This window comes from Anas platyrhynchos, chromosome 1, assembly GCF_047663525.1.
Source record: "Anas platyrhynchos isolate ZD024472 breed Pekin duck chromosome 1, IASCAAS_PekinDuck_T2T, whole genome shotgun sequence".
NCBI lineage: Eukaryota > Metazoa > Chordata > Aves > Anseriformes > Anatidae > Anas > Anas platyrhynchos.
Window position 1 is genome coordinate 80,892,479 of NC_092587.1, and position 20,307 is coordinate 80,912,785.

The 20,307-nt window shown below is 40.9% G+C and overlaps 1 protein-coding gene across 5 annotated transcripts in view; it reads left to right on the plus strand.

Moving 5' to 3' along the window:
- The window catches only part of TEAD4 (TEA domain transcription factor 4), a 59,619-nt gene that overhangs the window by 6,983 nt on the left and 32,329 nt on the right, over positions 1 to 20,307 (plus strand). For 3 of the 5 annotated variants that reach the window (XM_072043056.1, XM_072043064.1, XM_072043054.1), the window contains exon 3: positions 8,163 to 8,417. The exons of 1 other annotated variant lie outside the window; for it this stretch is intronic. In XM_072043056.1, coding sequence (XP_071899157.1) covers positions 8,411 to 8,417 — 7 coding nt within the window. In that variant the 5' untranslated portion in view covers positions 8,163 to 8,410. Of the gene's footprint in view, positions 1 to 3,121; positions 3,177 to 8,162; positions 8,418 to 20,307 lie in introns of all 5 variants that reach the window. One more of the 5 variants, XM_027449839.3, reaches the window with a different exon arrangement.

The window sequence follows — 20,307 nt, forward strand, 5'->3', positions numbered from 1 at the left end:
TGCTCTAGCCCTCTGAATATCCTTTGGACCTTCTCTCACAGATGATGCAGATATTTCATGGTTGATCTTTACTTAGGCATTGGTGCATCAAAACACCTTTAAGCTCCTGTCTAACTCCTACTAAAATCAGGGCACATGCTTAAATAATTAATGAATGTTGACTGAACCGAGGTCCCATTTAATATACCTGTTCTGCCTGTTTGTGGTTTGCTTCTGTCTTAAGGCTTTAGTAAAGGCCTTCTTTAGCCCTGACTGGACAGGGAGGCACACAGATTATGCTTGCAACACAGGCCACCTGAAAGCAAGGAAAATGTGGAAATCTGACTGCTTGAGCATTGTGGTTAGTGCTTGTGTCTATCCTGTTGTAAGACTCCTAGTGCTGGTTCAGCTATTGCTTTTGTTGAAGACTGGCCCTAGTTTTGGAGCTAAACACTTTCAGAGCTGATCAGATGATCAGAGAAACATTTGTTTCATGTCTAAGTTCATGTGAAATTCTGCCACTGGTTTTATGGGAACTGAAGTATGTAACAGTTGTGCTGTTTTGGGACATGTACCCCTGAGTCCTAGAAAAGAATTATAGAATCATAAAATACCTTGAGGTGAAAGGGATCCATGAGGATCATCAAGTCCAGCTCCTGACTCGAAATGAGGCAACTGAAGAGTTAAACCACATTTTTAAGAGTGTTGTCCAAACACATCTTGAACACTGATAGGCTTGGGGCCATGATCAGTTCCCTGGCTAGCCTTTCAGTGAAGAACTTTTTCCTAACATCCAATCTGAGTTTATATTGTCAGAGCTTTAAGCAATTCCCTCATATCCTATCACCAGTTGAAAGAGCAGAGGCTGAGAGACATCCTCAATAGGAGGCAGGATTGAGAAATAAGAATTTAATGTGGATATCATAAAATGACAGAACATTATGAGTCCATCAATTTTATGCTACTTGACTGGAGACTCAAAAGATGCTCAATTTCTGGAAAGTGTTAAACATCAGTCCTGAGAAAAATGAGCCCCTCTGAAGTTAAAGCAGCTGCATTCACAAATCACTTTCAAAGTTCCATCTTTCCTTGTGTTGACATTCTTGGCTGGATTTTGCCCTCAGTCTGATTTTCATCATTGGGCAATTCATTTAGGTAGATCTTTATGCTATATTTCTTTTCCATAGGTAAAATAGGGGCTTTTTTAGCCTGATGGTGAGATTTTAGAACAGGGGGTTTACGAGTAAATATTTTTTAGGTTCCTACTAAAGGTTCCATTTCATTTAATAATTAAGTGAAGAATACTCTTTGGGAAAATGATAAACAAGACTTGCTTTTTCAGATTTGATTTGGTAAGATCTAAGTCATTTTAATCAGTAAACCCAGAGGCAGTTGTGTTAAATAACATGTTAAATAACACTACTAAAAATTCTATGATAGAAGGGGAACACAATTATTGGAGCTCTTCCTGGTTAATTCTTCTCTAATTACCTTGGTGACTGTTGAAAGAAGGGCTATTGGTGACCACTGCTGCTAGTATAAAAGTGGCTAACCACCTTCACCCTACCACAACCTTTTTTTTTTTTTTCTGACTCCCCAGGAATTATATAGTTCCGCTGAAGGCTGGAGCCAAGCCTGTGTATGGCTCAATCCCAGGGCAACCTGGCAGTGTCAATCTCAGCTACCATTGCTGGCTCATTTTCTCTCCCAGCTGCCATGTAAATGGTATAGTTGTCATTTTCTCAGCCCAAAGCGCAGCCTGTGTTGTCGTGTAGCCAGTGTTGGAGCTGTGAATGGGTTGCCCGTGGCTAGGGATCAAGCCACAAGTTGGCCACCCCTGGAACAGTGGGAGCACACCAAACCTTTGAGCCTGCATATGTTTTGTTGTTAGATTTGGGGTTTTGTTGCTGTTGTTTGTTTTTGTTTGATATGGGTTGTTTTGTTTTCTTCTTCCTCCTCTTAGGGCAGCAAGACTGTTCTGTTTTCTTTATCACAAATGTACCTGACTGGGTAGCGTGCAAGGCCATACAAAGTCTTTTGTCATCACACCCTATCTGACTGCATTATCCAGTGCTGCACTGATAGAAGTTCTCCTTTCTTGTTGTTTTGATTTATATCACTGCATTGGACACTACATCCTCTCTCTGTTTCAGCCAGAGCTCAGCTACTGCAATAATTTAAAAGCATTGTTTTGCTTTGGTCATGAAGTCAGGTGCCTTTCGTACAGTAGCTGCTGCGGACAATTTCAGTGTAGCAAGCAAACCAAGCTTGATTTTGCACCTAGCACAAAATCATAAGCATACAGATGGAGTTCAGTCTTATATGTTGAATATGATCCAAGGCCAGAAGTGCTTGTTCCTTTGTAAACCAGTCTTGCTCAGTGGTTGGATGGAGACAAAAGTCTTACAGTGTAGTCTGTAGGTGTAATAATTATATTACCTTACACAACACACAGAGGGAAATCTCGATTCTCTTTTCTTCCTTGCCTAGTGCTGTTGCCTATTAAGAGCTTTTGCTTCACCTACTGCCTGTAACACGTATTTTAACTGGTTTTACTCTCAGGATTAGTCAGCAATACTCTGATGTCCTGGGTGAATAGAGGCATTCAGAGGGAATAGCCAGCATTGCCTCAGGACTGCAGAAGTCCAAGGGCAACAGCTGTAGTTGTAGCCCATCTCAACAGTTGGGTGTGAGTGAGTGGAGACCCTTCAAAGGCTCAGTGGACTGTTCCCACTTGCTTCCACCATTGCTGGACCTTCTGATGGAACTTAAAGTAGCACTGGCTCCAGGCCAATTTAATGACTAGATTGTAACACCTTAGGGAGCCTGAATAACTGGTGGCTAGGGTGCTGTGGAAGAGTTATACCCTGCTAGTTAGTTTAGAGCTAGTTGGTCCTGCTACAGTTGCATCATCTTTTTTTTTTTTTTTTTTTTTTTTTTTGTTTCTTAGAGTCCCTGTAAAAACATGTTAATGATTTTTGTCCTCTTTTGCCTGTAAACTTCAGACATCATTCAGTTATTGTTGTGTAACTGTTTTTGCACCTTTTCCCCTTCTAGTACTTTTGTTTTTCCCCCTGCAGTCTCTAAGTTGAACTCACTTGGAGCTAGTCATCCACTGATTGCACTCATTCTTCTCTTTCAGAGGATCTGAGCTATTGTTATAGTATGCTATAAAATTTCCCCACCATTTTCCTCTGGTAAGTTTCAATACTATGCTCTGTTATACCCTATACATTTCACATTATTCCAAACTGTTACTTTTCTAAACCCACATCTTGTATGACTGCATTGGCTAAGTTCATCTCTTAACATGTTCTGGGTGGAAATAATTGGTTGTTGCTGTTTCCAAGTCTTCTTATTCTACACTACTCCTATGAAGTTATAGCTTGAGTAGCAGGACATACTCCCTTCTGGCTGAACTCATTCTTGTTTGAAGTCCTTTATTTTACTGTTTCTGTGGATGAGACATGAAAATGAAGAAAGTAAGCCTTTCCTATGAAGAAAAGCTGAGAGACCTGAGAATGTTCAGCCTGAAGAAGAGAAGGCTCTGGGGTGACTTTACTGCAGCTTTTCAATACTTAAAAATGGGCTTATTAAAAAGATGGAGAGGAACTTTTTTCTCAGGCAGACAATGACAGAACAAGGGGGAATGGTTTTAAACTAAAAGAGGGGAGATTTAAATTAAATGTCAGGAAGAAATTCTTCACTCAGAGGGTGGTGAGGCACTGGAACAAGTTGCTTAGTGAGGCTGTGGATGCCTCATCCCTGGAGGTGTTAAATCAGGTTGGATGAGGCCCTGGGCAACCTAATCTAGTGGGTGGTGTCCGTGTTCATGGCAGGGGCTTTGGAATTAGATGATCTTTAAGGTCCCTTCCAACTCGAGCCATTGTAAGGTTCACATCCTTGATAGTAGCAGTATTTGACTCCTGTAACTTAGAAATGAATGCTAGAGTTGCTCTTTTTTATTTTTTTATTTTTTTGCAATAACATCGAAGAATACCTGTAATGAGAAACAGTCCTTGACCCAACAGCTTGCAGTTCCATTGAACAAGACAAGGGTTGAAGAGACGTCCATGGTAAAGTGAATTGCTCAGAGTGCAGCCAGCTCAGAAGCAAGACTGGAACCACACTGTCAGATTTCACAAAGCTGTGCTGGCAAGCACTGCTGCCTGGGAGGAGTGAATAGGGACATCTCTGGTTAGTGTGTTGTGCCTGATACTGATTTCAGCAGGGAAAGGGGGGCAGATATATAGTAGGGGAAGTCTTACGGAAAGAAAAGCTCTAAGAAAACTCAATAACTGGAGACAGCTGGCAGCAATTTTTCATATAGAATCATAGAATGGTCTGGACTAGAAGGGACCTTAAAGATCCTCTAGTTCCAACCCCCCTGCCATGGACAGGAACACCTCCCACTAGACTAGGTTGCTCAAAGCCCCATCCAACCTGGTCTTAAACACTTCCAGGGATGGGACATCCACAGCTTCTCTGGGCAAGCTGTTCCAGTGCCTCACCACCCTCACAGTAAAGAATTTATTTCTTATATCTAGGCTAAATCTACCCCCTTTTAGTTCAAAGCCATTACTCCTCGTCCTATCAACATAATCCCTCTCCTGCCTTCTTGTGGGCCTCTTTAGGTACTGGAAGGTCACTATAAGTTCTCCCAAGAATCTTCTCCAGGCTGAACAACCCCAACTCCCTCAGCCTTTCTTCACAGGAGAGGTGTTCCAGTCTTTTTATCATCCTCATGTCCCTCCTCTGGACTCACTCTAATAGATCCATGTACTTCTTGTGTTGATGCAGCCCAGGATACAGTTGGCTTTCTGGGCTGCAAGCACACGTTGCTGGCTCATGTTAAGCTTGTTGTCAGCCTACACTCCCCAGTCCTTATCAGTGCTGCTTTCAATCCATTCTCCACCCAGACCGTTTGTGCTTTGGATTGCCCTGACCTCGGAGCAGGACCTTGCAGTTGGTCTTGTTGAATCTCATGAGGTTCTCACAGGCCCACCCCTCAAGCCTGTCCAGGTCCCTCTGGATGGCATCCATTCTCTCCAGCATGTAGACCACACCATGCAGCTTGGTGTCATCAGCAGACTTCTCAAATATGATGAACAATGACTTAGCAACTACATCTGCCAGTTCCCTCGGGACCCGCAGATGGCATCTCATCAATTCCCATGGACTTCTATACCTTTAGCTTCCTTAGATGGTCTTGAAGCTGCTCTTCTTCTATAGTGTGTGGTTCTTCATTCTCCCAGTCCCTGCCTTTGCCTCTGGGGCTTGGGCTGTGTGGCTGTAGCTCTTGCTGGTATAGACTGAGGCAAAAAAAAGTAATTGTCTTCTCCATATCTAGATTTCCCATTTCCTTCTGGAGAGGGCCCACAGTTTCTCTAGTTTTCATTTTATCACAGATGTACTTATAGTTATCCTCAGTGTTTTGTGTTGAACAGCTGCCACAAACACTTGAGAGGGAACTGTTACTGACAGCAACGACTGTGGGACTGATATTAGAAAGTATATGTGTCAGACTATGGAGTTGGTAAAAGATGTGCTCCTTGTCAATGAGACCTCACTGAAGGTCTCTTGGCAGCTCTCTGGCCGTGCAGGATCTCTGAATCTCAATGAGATGCTATGTGTGAAAGGAGAGAGTTAGCATTGAAATTGCTAGCATCAGAACAATTAAACTGAATCTGCTGGAGGTAAAATATTTGTGCTTTTTTCATTGCTTGGCTTTCCACTGACCCCAAAGCCTGTCTCTGTGATTTGTGTTAGGAGATGGGCCACGACAGAAATAAGAACAGAGAGACCAAGAGTGAATAAGAAACAGAATTTGAACAGAGGGAAATGTAACAGGGAAACAGAGATACTGTGGTGAGGAGGCGGAGGTGCTGTGAGGAGCCTGTGTCTTTCATGCTGGTGGAGAATGCATCACTTCATGGAGAATGCATAGTTAATCTCTCAGTAAAAGAATGGGTTCAGAATAAGAACAACTGTAAGGTACAAGACTAGAAATGTGAGAGTTGGAGGAGTATAAGGTTCAAATGGGTGGAAACAAGAGAACAAATGCCAAGCCTAGAACCTCTGGCAAAACTTGCTCTAATGAGAAAGGAAGTCAGAGGATGTCCAAAATACATGTGCCCATCCAGGGGATTCAAAAGGGGAAGGAACCAGTTGAGCATGCTTTGTCTCTCACCAATGTGAGATAAAGCTGACAGATTCTGTCTCTGGTTTTGTGGACTTCCCTGAATACACAGGTGACATCTGATGAAGTTAGTGCAACTCTTTCGTGCTGAAAGAAGAGAGTCTTGGGAGTTGGCACACAACTGAACAGTGTGTATTTTTTTCTCTTCCACTAAATTGTGGAGCTTGGATCAGAATGGACTCAGAGCTTCCGCTGTCACTGAAAGTGCTTGGCGTAGATATGAAGCCTTGAACTGTATTCAAAATGCTTTTTATGTTTATGTTGGCCATACATCCTTCAGGAGATGGTGTTGTCTACTTGTATGCATTGCTAGGGAGGGGATTTGTCTTGAGCAAAGTGACTGGCTTTGGAAGCCATACAGCTGAGCAATTAAGTGCATCTTTTCACTTGGTGTGAAAATTTTAATCATGAAATCCAAAGAAAACAACAAAAAAAAGGCTAAAAAGGAGTGTATCATGTAATGTTTTGGTAAGCTGATGTCAGGAAAATTTCTGGAGACTTCAACCCTTACTTTTTGAACTTCTGAAGTTGAATGAATGGGTCTGCTTTGTGTTTGGGGTTTTTTGTTTGTTTATGTACTGTATACATCGTATGTATTTAGCCAACTAGGGCATGGCATATCCACTTTTTTTTTTTTTTTTTCTAGATAGGTTTTGACATAGACAACATAGACCATGCTCAAATTCATCTTCAGTCCTCCTTTACTGTGGTATTTCTGAGCTTGTCTGACTTGGTGTGTCAGAGCGTTCTCCTCATTCTCTCGTTTATTGATTCTGTTGCTTTTGATTAATTAAAAAAAAAAAAAAAAACCCTTATTGTTATTTTCTTGCTACCCAGATGAACATGATGGGTAAAAAAAATTTTGAACACTGTCATTTAACTAGGGAATCTCAGATGGTAGCTTGTGAACATTCTTTGTGGCTCAGATAATGAAACTATTAAAAAGGTAAACAATTTTGGAATTAAGGCAGGGGAATGATCTTGCATCCTTAGAAGACATTTGTCTTCTATATGGCTGACTGGAAGTGGCTGTACGGTTTGAATTTGCTTTCTGAATGAAAGCTTTTACAGCTCCATTTAATTACTTCAGTCTCCACCATAGGGGTTTATAAGTAGACTGCAATTTATTGTAGTTTTCAAGAGCTAGCAGCTGCCTGCTTAGGTTCAATTGAAAAAGTTTCTGCTCCTACCTAGTGGCAGTTTAATAGCCCAAGAATGGTTAAGGATGAAGGGGACAGAGAGGCACAGAGAACAGAAGGCAATTGGCAGAGGTTGTCCTGATGATAAGGAGTAGAAACTGTCCAAGCAACTGGGATTCATAACCTGCAACCTAGTGACTTTATTCTTTTACTTTATCCTTTTACTCATGGTGCCTTTGGCTCCTGCCAGGATATAATTGCTGAGATTTGGGAGACATTGCATTAAACTGCCTGGCTCCAGGAGCTGCTCTTTAGAAGTGCAGTTGATCCTTGAGAAGAAATGTCAGTGTTAAAAGTGGCACCGACTGCGAACTCCAAAGCAATGAAACAGCATCTGAGAAAATTTCAGCTCCAATGCTCAGTAATGAGTAGATAATGCATCACTGCTTTGCTTTGTGTAGTCTTTCATACAGACTGAATCACTGTATGCATGCTTCAGGAAGTTAAATAACGCTTTCAAAATTAATGACATCAGCAGGAGAAGGAAATTAGGAGATGAAGACACAGGCAAGAGGACAGTTTCTGAGGAGAACTGGAAAGTGATAGAGAGTTAATGAACCAAACAGAAACTGGAGCGGGCTGTTGTTTCAGAAGCGTTTGTAGAAAAGGTTTCTATCTCAACATTAGTAGAAATCAAGCACATGATCAATTCACCTTTTAAGATAAACTTGAAGTAAAACTCCTCCTCACTGAGTATTTTTTTGTTGCTGTTGCTTTAGTATAGCTTCGTTTATTCTAGAGAGGAGGATTTCTAACTCATGGATGGGATATGTTTGTCAACACAGGTTCTGAGTCTGCTTCTCCACGTGGCACTTTGGAGCTTCTAGCTGGCACCATTACCTCCAACGAGTGGAGCTCTCCCACCTCCCCTGAGGGGAGCAACGACTCAGGGGGCAGCGAGGCCTTGGACAAACCAATTGACAATGATGCTGAGGGTGTATGGAGTCCGGACATTGAGCAGAGCTTCCAGGAAGCGCTAGCCATCTACCCACCATGTGGACGGCGGAAGATTATCTTGTCAGACGAAGGCAAGATGTATGGTAAGGAGAAAGAAAGGACACGTCAACAAATTTCAGGCAGCCTACCCTGTGCAAGTCAGTTCTACCACTCATGTTCTGAATGAATTCTTTCTTCTCAAGCTACCCCAAATTGATGCAGTTGGTCACTTCGAGTTGTATTTAGGAAAATTCACAAAGATTTTAGTTAGCATAAGATTTTAACATCTGTATACGCATATGTGAAAATCAGAAAGAATTAGAGATTGGATGCCAGGGGAATCCAATTGGATGCCTTACTGATTCAGGGGAAAATCAGTAAGGTAGCTCCCAGAGTTGGTCATGCTGTTGAATTAAATTTTGGGAAGATATAGCTCCATGAAGTGACTAAGTCTATCTTTTAAGGTATCTCTCACTGCTGTCCCCAACATTCTTGTTATTCTAACAGGTAAAGGCTTGTGTGTCTGTTGCTACGAGACAGAAATTCAGCTCCTGAACCTCCCACTGATCCTGCTTGTGGTGTGCAAGCAGCTACAGTTAGTTTTCTAGTTACACTTTTGTGATCTTCAGAAGGACAGAAAGCAGACTCTTTTGGATGCACCCTTTCATTGTAGCTAGCCATCTTTCAGTTCTGGCATGAATGCCTTTCACCTGTGAGTTGTTCTCAGCTAGCTAGCTAGTTACCCAGTCCTGAACACAGAATTGCTGGCTTGCAGTTGCAGCAGAAGTCAGCTTCTTAGGTAGTAGACATGATTTTGAATTAATCTTTTGACCCATTCCACAGTTAAGCAATATTTCTTGTTTTTTGTCCACAAAAAAAAACAAGTCCAACCTGCATTCTCTACCTCAGAGTTTTGGAAGGAGTCACCTGGTACTTCTATGACTAAAAAGCAATGCTCGGGTTGAGAGTGCATGGTTGTTTTTAGTTAAAAGTCCAAGGTTAAAACTGTGCGCTAGCAAGGATCTTATGTAAGGCAGACCTCTCACTGCCCAGTCAGTGTTTTTTTTCCCTTTACAATTGAATCTGTTTCTCTTTGCACACATGGGAATGCCCTGCCCTGAAGTTTCATATGGAACACTTCACAAGTCATTCTGTAGATTTCTGTCCACCCATTGGGCCATTGTTCTTTGAACTAAGGATTAGATTACCCTCATTAAGGGGGCAGGGGTGGGATTTTGTTTACACAGCTTTATCTGCAATTCATGTTTTTAATGGTTACATGCATCAGTATATCTGCAACAGAGCAATGTATGTTGAATAAGACTGATCACCCTAAATTGCAATAAGTGTCAATATTCAGATGTAGACATCCATTCTTGCCCTTTGTTGGCACTAATACTGTTATGGTTATGCCATGGAACTGCCCAAGGAACTGATCCATAATACTAACACAAAGAAAAAGGGTGAAAAAGTGAACTTCAGTTTGCATAGGGCTGATTGTATGTTTCATTGCCCAGCCACACAATTGCTTGTGCTGATATTTAGAGAAGGGATGATGGGAATGGGAATGAGGATCTATAACTTAGGTGAGCATAGGACTGCTTCTTTCAGAAGCAATGCCTCCTTAAAATGTAATTTTAAACTAAAGTCTTACTTGAAAATCTATCCCATGGTGCTTTATGGTAATGAAACATAGGTTAGAGACATGTTCCTTGCTGCTGTAAGTCTGTGCTACTTTTCATGACAGCTGACTTTTAAAATTACTGGTGAAAGAGCTGTGTTTAAAGACTGTCTTCATTCACTAATCATTCTGTGCATAGCCTTTGAACTACTTCAGCTTTGGGGTTAATATGTCAGAGCAGGGAGTGAAATGGACTGGAAAAGAAATGAGAGAGCAAAAGTAAAAGTGAAGTAGAATGAACTACAGAAGCAAATGAGAATTAGCTGGAATTTTGTGGAAAGTCCCTAACTGCACTGGTGAGTTGGAGAAGGTAAATAACCTACTTGCAGGGTAAAAAGTTTAGGCTCAGCTCTGGGAGATGAAATGAACAAATTTTCTTCAACCCCTCGCTCATTACTCCAAATAGGACAGTGTCCCTGCTTGCCTTCAGTGCACCTGTTCCCAGCATGGATAGTTAGTTCAATGAACTCCTGACAGACGCCTAGGCTCAGATTTATGCCCTCCTTTGCTTACTAGTCTCTAGGATCCATGCCAAAGAAGCAGGGCGCAGCCTGGGATCTATAGAAAGATATGACCGGGCAGGGAGAACAAATATAGTCCCTGATTTCATCTTCTCAATGCTTATGAGCCAGGTCCCAGAACAGGACAAGCTGTAGGTGGAGCAGGACCTGCCTCCAAGGGAAGGTTGTTTAGCTGTCCTATGACTGGTTTGCACATAACACTTCTCAAGTCTCATTCAGTAAGTTACAGAGAAGTGCATATGCACCTTTTTCTTGAAAAATGTGAAACAGAGAATGATAGAATATCCCAAGTTGGAAGGGACCCACAAGGATCATAAAGTCCAACTTCTGGCTCCACACAAACATTTTCATTGTTTCCCAGTAAGAACTGGGTTGGTACTATTCTGGATGGTATACTGTTGTGGTACTATTCTGCATGATGTTTCATTTCCAAGGATCTCTTCTGTGTGTGATTTATATAGTTTTCACCTGGTGGGAGGCAATTTGTTATCAGTTTTAAATTTGTAGCTATTACCAGTGAACACGTTGAACAAGCTAAAGTGCACCAGGCCATTATGAAGAACTTGTGCTGTTTTGTTTGAAAACATTTAAAATTGCACCAAAATGTGCAGTTCAGCTTATACACTGGCCTCATGGTCATGTTCCCTACCCTCTTCAGACTTCACATGCTGTTTGTAGCTCTTCAGGTGACATTCCACTTATTGCTGCTGTATGGAATGCATCATGTGGACGTGATTCCTGCTTCACCTGCAAGCCAGTCAAGTTCTTGATGCCTTTGCCATTTTCTTTTCTTTCATTATCTTTTTACCTCCTAGACATATTGTACTGCTATAGGCAGCATCCTGATTGGATAAGCTTATACCACAACACTGCTTACAATGCAAGCCCTCGCTCTCCCTACCAATAGTCTCTGCTTACCACTTGCTCGAGGCATGAAAAGCTGTGTTGTCATATATGGGATCCTGATACGTTGATCTTTCTATGCACTTTAGTATCAGTGAGTCCAGGACACCATTAACTGGCTGATCTGGTGCCTTCTGGTACCACCAAGGTCTTGCAAGGATAACTCTCATAATAGTGCTTCCTACTAGAATAACACGGGAGTACAGTATTACAAATCTGGCTTTTACGTTGTCCATCTGTTTTTATGTGGGAGAAATAATACCTATATCATTTGTCCCAAATAAACAATCACATAGTTCAGTGTTACAGTCATTATTTCCTGGTATCTTCAGTATTGGTCTGGAGAAAGAGGAGAGAAAAACATTAGTATCTTTGTGTGATTTGAATGAGGATCCTTAAGAGTGAGAGTCTCCCAACACTAATGAGCATGGAGAAATAAAAAGTAACTAGCAAAGTGAGATTTAGTTTAACAAAACACTGCTGAGCGGGCTTAGCCAAACAAACTTCTGAACACTGAACAAACATCTGGCTTGGAGCACCTTTTTGTAACATGAGCTGGAATCGGCCACTGTTCTGAAGGAGGCAGTAGTTCAGCAGATAGCTTTCAAAAGGCTCAGTAACTTCTGTGCTGAGCAGGGTGGAGCAGATAGCTGAGGGCGCTCATCTCTCAGTCTGGTGCCATCTGTTTGTTTCTTAAAGTCCTGATATGGCAAAGAGCAAATATCAAAAGATGTTCAAAACTCAGTCTGAGTGACAGGAGAAACATAGTTAACCATGTTAATAGTTAAAAACCTAGAAGAGGCAGTGAACTGCAAAGATTTGAACTTGCAATATGAAATAAGCTGCTATAAAACATCATTCTGATGCTGAAAACCTCCACATGTCAGGTAGTTCTTCTTACCCCTGTTCTGAAGTGTCTAGGTAAATTGTAGAATATAGTCTTCATTTCAAAGGGATATGTTACCAGTTAATATTTTTTCCCCAACGTCAGAAATTAATCTAGTTAATCTGAAAAGCAAACAAACCCAAAGAAACAAAACATATACTGCCTGTCCCAGTTCATAAACACTTTTCCTCCATGAGTGGAAGGAGGAATATTACAGCTATTACAATTGTAGAAACCTTCAAGACCTTTAATGCTTTCAAGGTCTTAATACTTTCTTCTCTAGCTAGTTCAGAGTCTTGCCTGATATTGTTTCAGTCAAAGCAATTGGAATATGCTGAGGATCCACCCAGTTGCCACTGAACTGCCTGGCCCAGGTAACCGCAAAACTTGGATTTGAGCTGTGATACCTGTCAGGGAAAAAAACTTCTGCAGTTCCTATTCCTTCCATTATCTTGACCTAATGAACCATAGAATGTCCCTTTATCCCACAGTTTTGGTAACAGAATGGAATCTTCCATTTTAGATACTAGAAGGTAGACAAAACGTAGATTCTGTCAGGATGCAGACTTTTCCATCTTCTGTTCTTTTTCTGGGGATATATATGATGTTTTTGGAGTTGCTTAATAACAAGGCTTAGTTTCACTGAGTCAGTTTTCCACTTTGCTTATGTGTAGTTCTAGTTCTTTGTTGTTAACTAGGTGGAACTAGGTTTCTGGAGACTTTTGCAACAAATAAAACTTCTGCTGGAGTTTGTCAAGTTTCTCCTTCCGTCTCCTTTCTAAGCAGAATTCAGTTTTCTTAATATTAAATTATATATCAGTTTAACTGCTCATTTTTCTATGTGAACATAAAAACAACTTTTTTTTTTCTATGTATTACAAGCATTTCCTGAGTATTGAGGTATTTACCACTTTTGAAATGTCTACCAACTAGGAAACTGATTGCAATTGCAATTAATATAACTGATAACACTGGCTGTGGCATTTTTCCTTAACATGCTTGGTTAATAAATTAGCAGTTTTATTGTGCCCTACATGTTGTCTAAATGACTGTGAGTACTTTCTTTTTCTTCATTCTGCTGTTTAAACAATGGGCATTTCCTTTTCATGTCCCTTTGTGATTTTAGCAGTTTTGTAGTCCCGTTTTTATACGTCAGGCCTAAAACCAAGTATGTTGTGTGGAATCGAGATTTTCCCACTGTATCTGTCTGCAGCCACAGAGCTTTTCTCATGTTGATGTAACTTCCTTCATTAGCAACAGTGCACTGCTTTTTTTGGCTCTTCCTTTGGCTTTTTCATTTCTAAATTTCAAATGTTTAGTAATTCTCCAAGATAGAGCTAATCTGTAGCAGTTTTCTGTCAGCAGTGTAATTCTTTTTTATAAATTGCACAGAGTTTAAATCATTCCTGGTTTAGTAAGCCAGTCATGTGCTTTGCAGTTGCGTCCACTCCTTCTGTCTTGTTACCTGAGAGATGGTTTCAATTTAATTTGTCAGCCTTTTCCTTTGTTTCAAGTCACTGCTTTATTTTCTGCTCTGCTTCTGGGTAACTATGTGTTTCCAGTTGTTTTCTGAAAAGTTTAGTAGAAAGCCCTAGTGTTTCTTTCCATTTTAAAAAACACTATTCCTTCACAATTGAATCCAAATATTTGCTAGTATGCTCTTAGATAAATCTGCTCTTAAATAAAGAAAATATTTGTTTATAACTTCGGGTTCAATCCAAAACCTGGCAACAAAATCAGATGTGGAAAATGAAAATTAATCAAGTCCAGTGGCTTGCGTTTCTTTTTGCCTGAAAACAAGAACATGTAAATCTCTTCTGGCCAGGCTTTTGCAAACACATTACCAGAAGGATCTCAAAAACATGGATTGAGTTCTAAGAAGAGCAATGAGCATACCAGACTTAACATTGAACTCTGGGAGTTGAAGGGACTGATTTAGGAGGAAAGATTAAAGTAGCTAAATATACATAGCTTGGCTAAGTGATGACTGAATGGTGGGGGGTGGGGTGGACACATAATAACAGTCTAAAAATATTTGAAGGGTGTTAACATTTAGGGGAGAGAGAGGGATTTTATGTGGAACATGTGAGCATGACTAGGATTAATGGTAGAGAAAGAAGGAATATAGGATGGATATCAGAAAAAGTTTCATGATAGCACAGTGTTCAGTACTGAGAGATCTCTTACATAAGGAGATAGAATAGAAAAGCTGTTATTTGAGATTTTAAAAATTGTATCAGATAAAACTATTAAGGAATGTATTTGTAAAACTAGTGCTAAAGTATACCCTGGTGTAGCAGCGTTTTGTATAAATGAGACTGACTACAGATTGGATATAATTTTATACAGCATTGTAATACAGGAAATAGAAAACAGTGGCCATTAGTTGGTGATTAAATATTGCTTTCCACTTTGAATATCTGTGGATTTTTTTCAACATTGTTAGTAACATGTTACATACTGTTTGTGGGTTCATTTGAACCAAAAAAATTAATTAGACCAATGAAGGCACAGACTTCTCAAACCTGCAACAGGAAAAGCAAACTTCAAGATAAATACAAGGAATGCTTTCACAGAATGTCTTAATTCTGTTGATTATTGAGGGGGATGATAGCATTTCTCAAGCAAGGGTTTGCATCTACAAAGAGCTGATGAGCATCAATGCACAGATTGCACAGGAGAAAATTAGCCTTTTTTCTTCTACAGTGCAAGTAAATAAAATCTGTCACATGAATGAAGTCTCCCTTAAAGGTGTGTCTTAGAGCTGGAGGGCAAGGGTGATGTAAAACTTAGCAAAGCTTTATGTAATTGCATATCAAAACATCCCTGTGCATTTGTTAAGCAAAATGAAGACAAGTCAACATAGCCTTTCGAGGTTCCAGCGCCTTAAGGGGTGGCCCCAAAAGGAAGGAAAGATGCTTGATCAGAAAAATACTATTACAGCTATAAGATGAGGAAGCATTCTGATTTGTACAGGATCCAGCTAATGAACACAGGAGAACTAGGACTGTGTGTTGGTTTTAACAGTTGCTCATTAGCTAATCCATAACAAACCCTGTATTGTCTGTGTACAGCAAAGATCTGGGCAGCAAAACTGTGAAGGCTGTGTGTAATTTGTACCCAAACAGATGGTCTCACAAGTCTATTGGTCACTGGCAGAGCAGACTTAAACCTCTGGCCTGGGTGCACCTGCTGCTGAAGGGTACATAGCAGCTGTTCCTCATTTTTGTCACCTTGAACTTCTGACCCATCCTCTGGGTACTCCTTCAAATTCTCTGGAGCTTATTGCATGCACGCATACAGACACAGTCTTGCTCTATCCCTAGCTTTTTGAACAGGAAATGTCACTGTTTTCATTGAAAACCTTCCACCGAAAATGTCTTTAAGAATCACTCTCTTTCCCAGAGCATGATTTGCGCAGTAATCACAAATCCCTTTTCAGGAACTTGGTGTCTACAGACTGGAATGCCAGTCGTGTAACCAGCTCTTGATGAAATAACACAATAGGAATAACCCAAACTGTTGACTAGAAGTGCATGGGGCATAGGCCTACTTCTAATCACAGTGGTGTTACAGGGAAACACACATGTGAGTGTGTTATTTAGGACAATGGTATCTGGAACCTTCACTGGAGTTTCTAAGCTTTTCTTCAATATGAGCAGTGTGTCATCATCTTTACTTGTATAACTATAAAAAAAAAAAACAAACAAAAACAAACAAACAAAAAACCTTCAAAGCTTATCTTCTCTCTTTCTGGGCATGGAGAAAGAGCCAACTCTAATTAAGCTGTTTATGACTAGCCTGATATTTTTATGGCTAAAACTGGAGGAAAGTGATTCTAGATATGGCAACCTTTGTCTACAAAATAAATGAAGCACATAAATATTTGTGAATTTCCTTCTAGATCCACGTGCATTTTTAAGTATTCCTTGCAGCTTAAATAGCTTTGTCAGCCTCCTGTTCCTGCTTTTGTGCCAGTGCCTGAATCCTGGTTGCCAGCTATCAGGTTACATTATAAACTGTAAGGGAACATGTGTTTAAATAATGTAGAACAGAACTGCTCCAGTGTTAGGTGCAAAAAGAAAGGGGGGAAAAAATCACAAGCCACTGTAAAGAAATGTTATGAACTTGGCACAATTTAGCTATTATCCAGACCAGATTCTGGGTAGCTACCCAGAACAAAGTTCACAGAACAAAGCCTTCATTTCTGTGAAGCTTTTCTGTCCACGTTCTCTTATAACCAGCAATGATCAGTACTTAATTTTCACCTCTTAGAGAATGTGTTGACCTGATCTATGGAATAATCTGGTGAGAGGGAGTTAAGGAAAAAGGCAAATGCATTTTCAGCAGGAGTCAGCCATTCAGTTAGGCTCAGCTTCCCATAAAGCTATAACCTGATGTCTTAAAGTAATCTTCCACATACAAAGAAGGACTGGGTCCTGGTGTTCAGGTTAGTGAAGCAGTCAGAACACAAGAGCTAAGCTACACCAGACCAAATGCCTAGAAAACTGAATAGTCCTGTGTTGGTCATGCAGCAACTGGCTGAATGGATCTCACAGATTCCTTTTAGCTCTGATTTCTGTCATGGCTGGAACTTTGAATATTTGGTTAGCGTGCCATCTGGGCACATGCTCAAGAATAGCACTTGGGCAGAAATCTTCAAGAAACAGTGTACTGTTGGTGCCAACAGAGGCAGTTGAGTGAAAAAGCAGGAGGACGAGATGTGCTGAAGTTTTGGTATCTTTTGAGGCAGTATCACTGAGGACTATTGAGAGTTGCTTTCAGATGCCCTTCAGCTATTGGAAGTTACTGAAACAGGCGGGCAAAACATTAATTGATCTAAAAGAGAGCTTAGCAGATGTCTGATTGTGTAATGTAGAACTTGGATTCATGGGAACTAGAGGATGTTGTTATAGTTAAGCATAGGTTTCAGTGCTACCCTCAATGGTCATGCTTTTCTAACAACATGGGCCTTAGTGAGGAAAATATTCTTGTGCCTGTACAACATTGTCATTCTCAGGTGGCCTATGAGAATGAACGTTTGACATGCCTTTCCATGTGTGATTCTTACTGGCTCTTTTGTGTGTTACCTGATGCCACGCTTTGTGGCATATTCAAGACTCATTATTCCATGTAGCTGCTTTGGTGTGATTTTGGGATTTCCCAGACAAAGTCAGTCTAAACAATTTATTTAAGATTCTCATCAGTCTTGGTTCCTGCCTACTTACTGGATCAGCTTACATTTCTATGTCCTGATGTGATAATGTGGGAAAACAAAGCTGATGAGGCTGTTCAACTGATGCACTGAAAAACACTGTACTCAAGGCTGAGGGTTGGTGCAGAACTGCTTAGCCTGGAGCTTCTCATTAGGGTAATGGTGAAGGATTGCTACATACATGCATTGCTGCACTCCTTTCCAAGGAATAACCTCCTGTACCTTTGGGGCAGTAATTAGGAGGTACTTTAATTCTGTCTTCAAACAAATGAATAAAGGACAGGAAGAGCATTGCCCATACTCTTACCAGTCCATGTTCTACAGTTAGGTGGAATACAATTCCAAGCTGCAATTTCCCTGCTGGCAAAATTGTTTTAAGTTCTACTCTGATTCTTACTCTATTCTATCTCCTGTGCCAGCACTGTGGTCCACAGGGTCACAAAAGGAACTGACTGAAAGGAAAACAAAACAGAAAAACAGAAACCCAGAACCAACCAACAATCCCCATCCCCACCCTACTGCCCCAAAAAAACAACCGAACCCAAACAAACAAACAAAACCAAATCCCACACACCAAATAAACAAAACCAACAAAATCCAAGGGGGGTGCTTATTTTTTAATTTTGGCAATTAGAGTAGTATATGTCTGCTCCCCCTTCCATCCTCCTTATTCCAGAAATTTAGTTGGAATCACTGCACACAGGAGATAATGAAATACTTTATGGACAGAAATGACCAGCTGAGGAAAAGGGAAGCTCTTCAAGGTGAATGAAGAATTTGTTGCTGTAACTACTCACAAGGTGACTGACTTTTCACCTATCTCCACTCATTATTTGGAACCAATAAGAAGCTACCCAAACCCTGCAGACTCTGTAATTATTAACCCTCATTCATGTACCTTGCATGAAACATCTTAAACTGGCCATCAAGGAAGAGCAGTTTCTGAATGCAGTTAGCCCTTTTTGTGTTTCTAGGTGTGGGTTTAATTTATACAGTGAAAAAGAGAATTGCTCTTCTCAGGAAGAAGACATTTTATGTGAGACAGTTTCATTTTTTAGATCGGTTATTAAATGAAACACTTGAGTTTTATGACCATAAGCAAATTTTCCCTTATATGAGGGGAAGAAATAATATTTTGTCATCTTTGCAAAGTACATTTAGATTCAGAGTTGAAAAGTGCAGCATCTTCTTTCCAAAAGAGTGTATGTCTAATGAAGAGATGCTGGTCTAGCTTAACTAACATGTTCTGCCCCAGCAAATAAAGCTTTAACTTCTTTAAAAGTCTTCTTAACAGCTTTAAAATTTCTTTAACCGGGTTGTTGCACTCAAAGAGTCAACAACTCAGTGTCCAGGTGGAAACAAGTGGCAAACCTCAGGAGACAGTATTGGGAATGACAGTATTTAACATCTTTGTCAGTGATATGGACAAGTGAGATTGAGTGTACCCTCAGAAAGTTTGCCAATGTCACCATGCTGCGTGGTGTGGTTGACATACTGGAGAGAATGGATGCCATCCAGAGGGACCCGGACAGGCTTGAGGGGTGGGCCTGTGAGAATCTCATGAGGTTCAACAAGACCAACTGCGAGGTCTTGCACTGAGGCCAGGGCAATCCAAAACACAAGTAGGGAGAAGAACGCATTGTAAGCAGCACTGGTAAGAAGGACTGGCGGGTGTTGGTTGACAGCAGGCTCAACGTGAGCCAGCAACATGCGCTTGCAGCCCAGAAAGCCAACCATATCCTGGGCTGCATCAAAAGGAGCATGGCCAGCAGGCTGAGGAAGGTGAATCTTCCCCTCTACTCTGCTCTCAGGAGACCCTACCTGAAGGAATGCGTTCAGCTCTGCGGACCCCAACAAAAGAAGGATATGGACCTATTAGAACGAGTCCAGACGAGGGACATGAGAATGATCAAAAGACTCGAATACCTCTCCTTATCGAGACAGGCTGAGGGAGCTGGGGTTGTTCAGCCTGGAGAGGATTCTGGGAAGACGTTGTAGTGACCTTCCAGTACCTAAAGAAGGCCTACAAGAAGGCAGGAGAGGGACTTTATCAGGGAGTGTTTTGATAGTACAAGGAGTAATGGCTTTGAACTAAAAGTGGGTAGATCTAGTCTAGATCTAAGGAACAAATTCTTTACTGTGAGGGTGGTGAGGCACTGGAACAGCTTGCCCAGAGAAGTTGTGGATGCCCCATCCCCGGAAGTGTTTAAGACCAGGTTGGATGGGGTTTTGAGCAACCTAGTCTAGTGGGAGGTGTCCCTGCCCATGGCAGGGGGGTTGGAACTGGATGGTCTTTAAGGTCCCTTCCAGCCCAAACCATTCAAAGATTCTGTGATTTTGCTTTCAGAGGATGAAGGAGCTGAGCAATTTGCACAGTCAAATAATGAAAACAGATACGTCAAGACAGAGCTTAAGATGATGTGGTACTAAGCACTTCATAAAAATGCTCGCATTGATATGATTTTTTTGATTTTTTTTTTCAGAAGGACTAGCTCAGCTTTTTTCCTTGAGTTTTCATCTCAAAATTTTATTGCAGGAACTGCAATGATCTCAGAGATTTTTCTCATGGAAGGTTAAAACAGAAAATTAAAGAATGATAGGAGTGATGAAACTCATCTCACAGCTGGATATAAAGTTCTCTGGTATGTGTAACTGTGCTACAGGAACTCAAACTTGACTGCTAAGCACTGTAATTCTGCAGTGGCAGGGGAGAGATGTCTTCATAGTATAGACCAGTGCACTGCAGTAAACTACTATGTTTTTCTATGGTCTGTTTCATGCAAAGGAT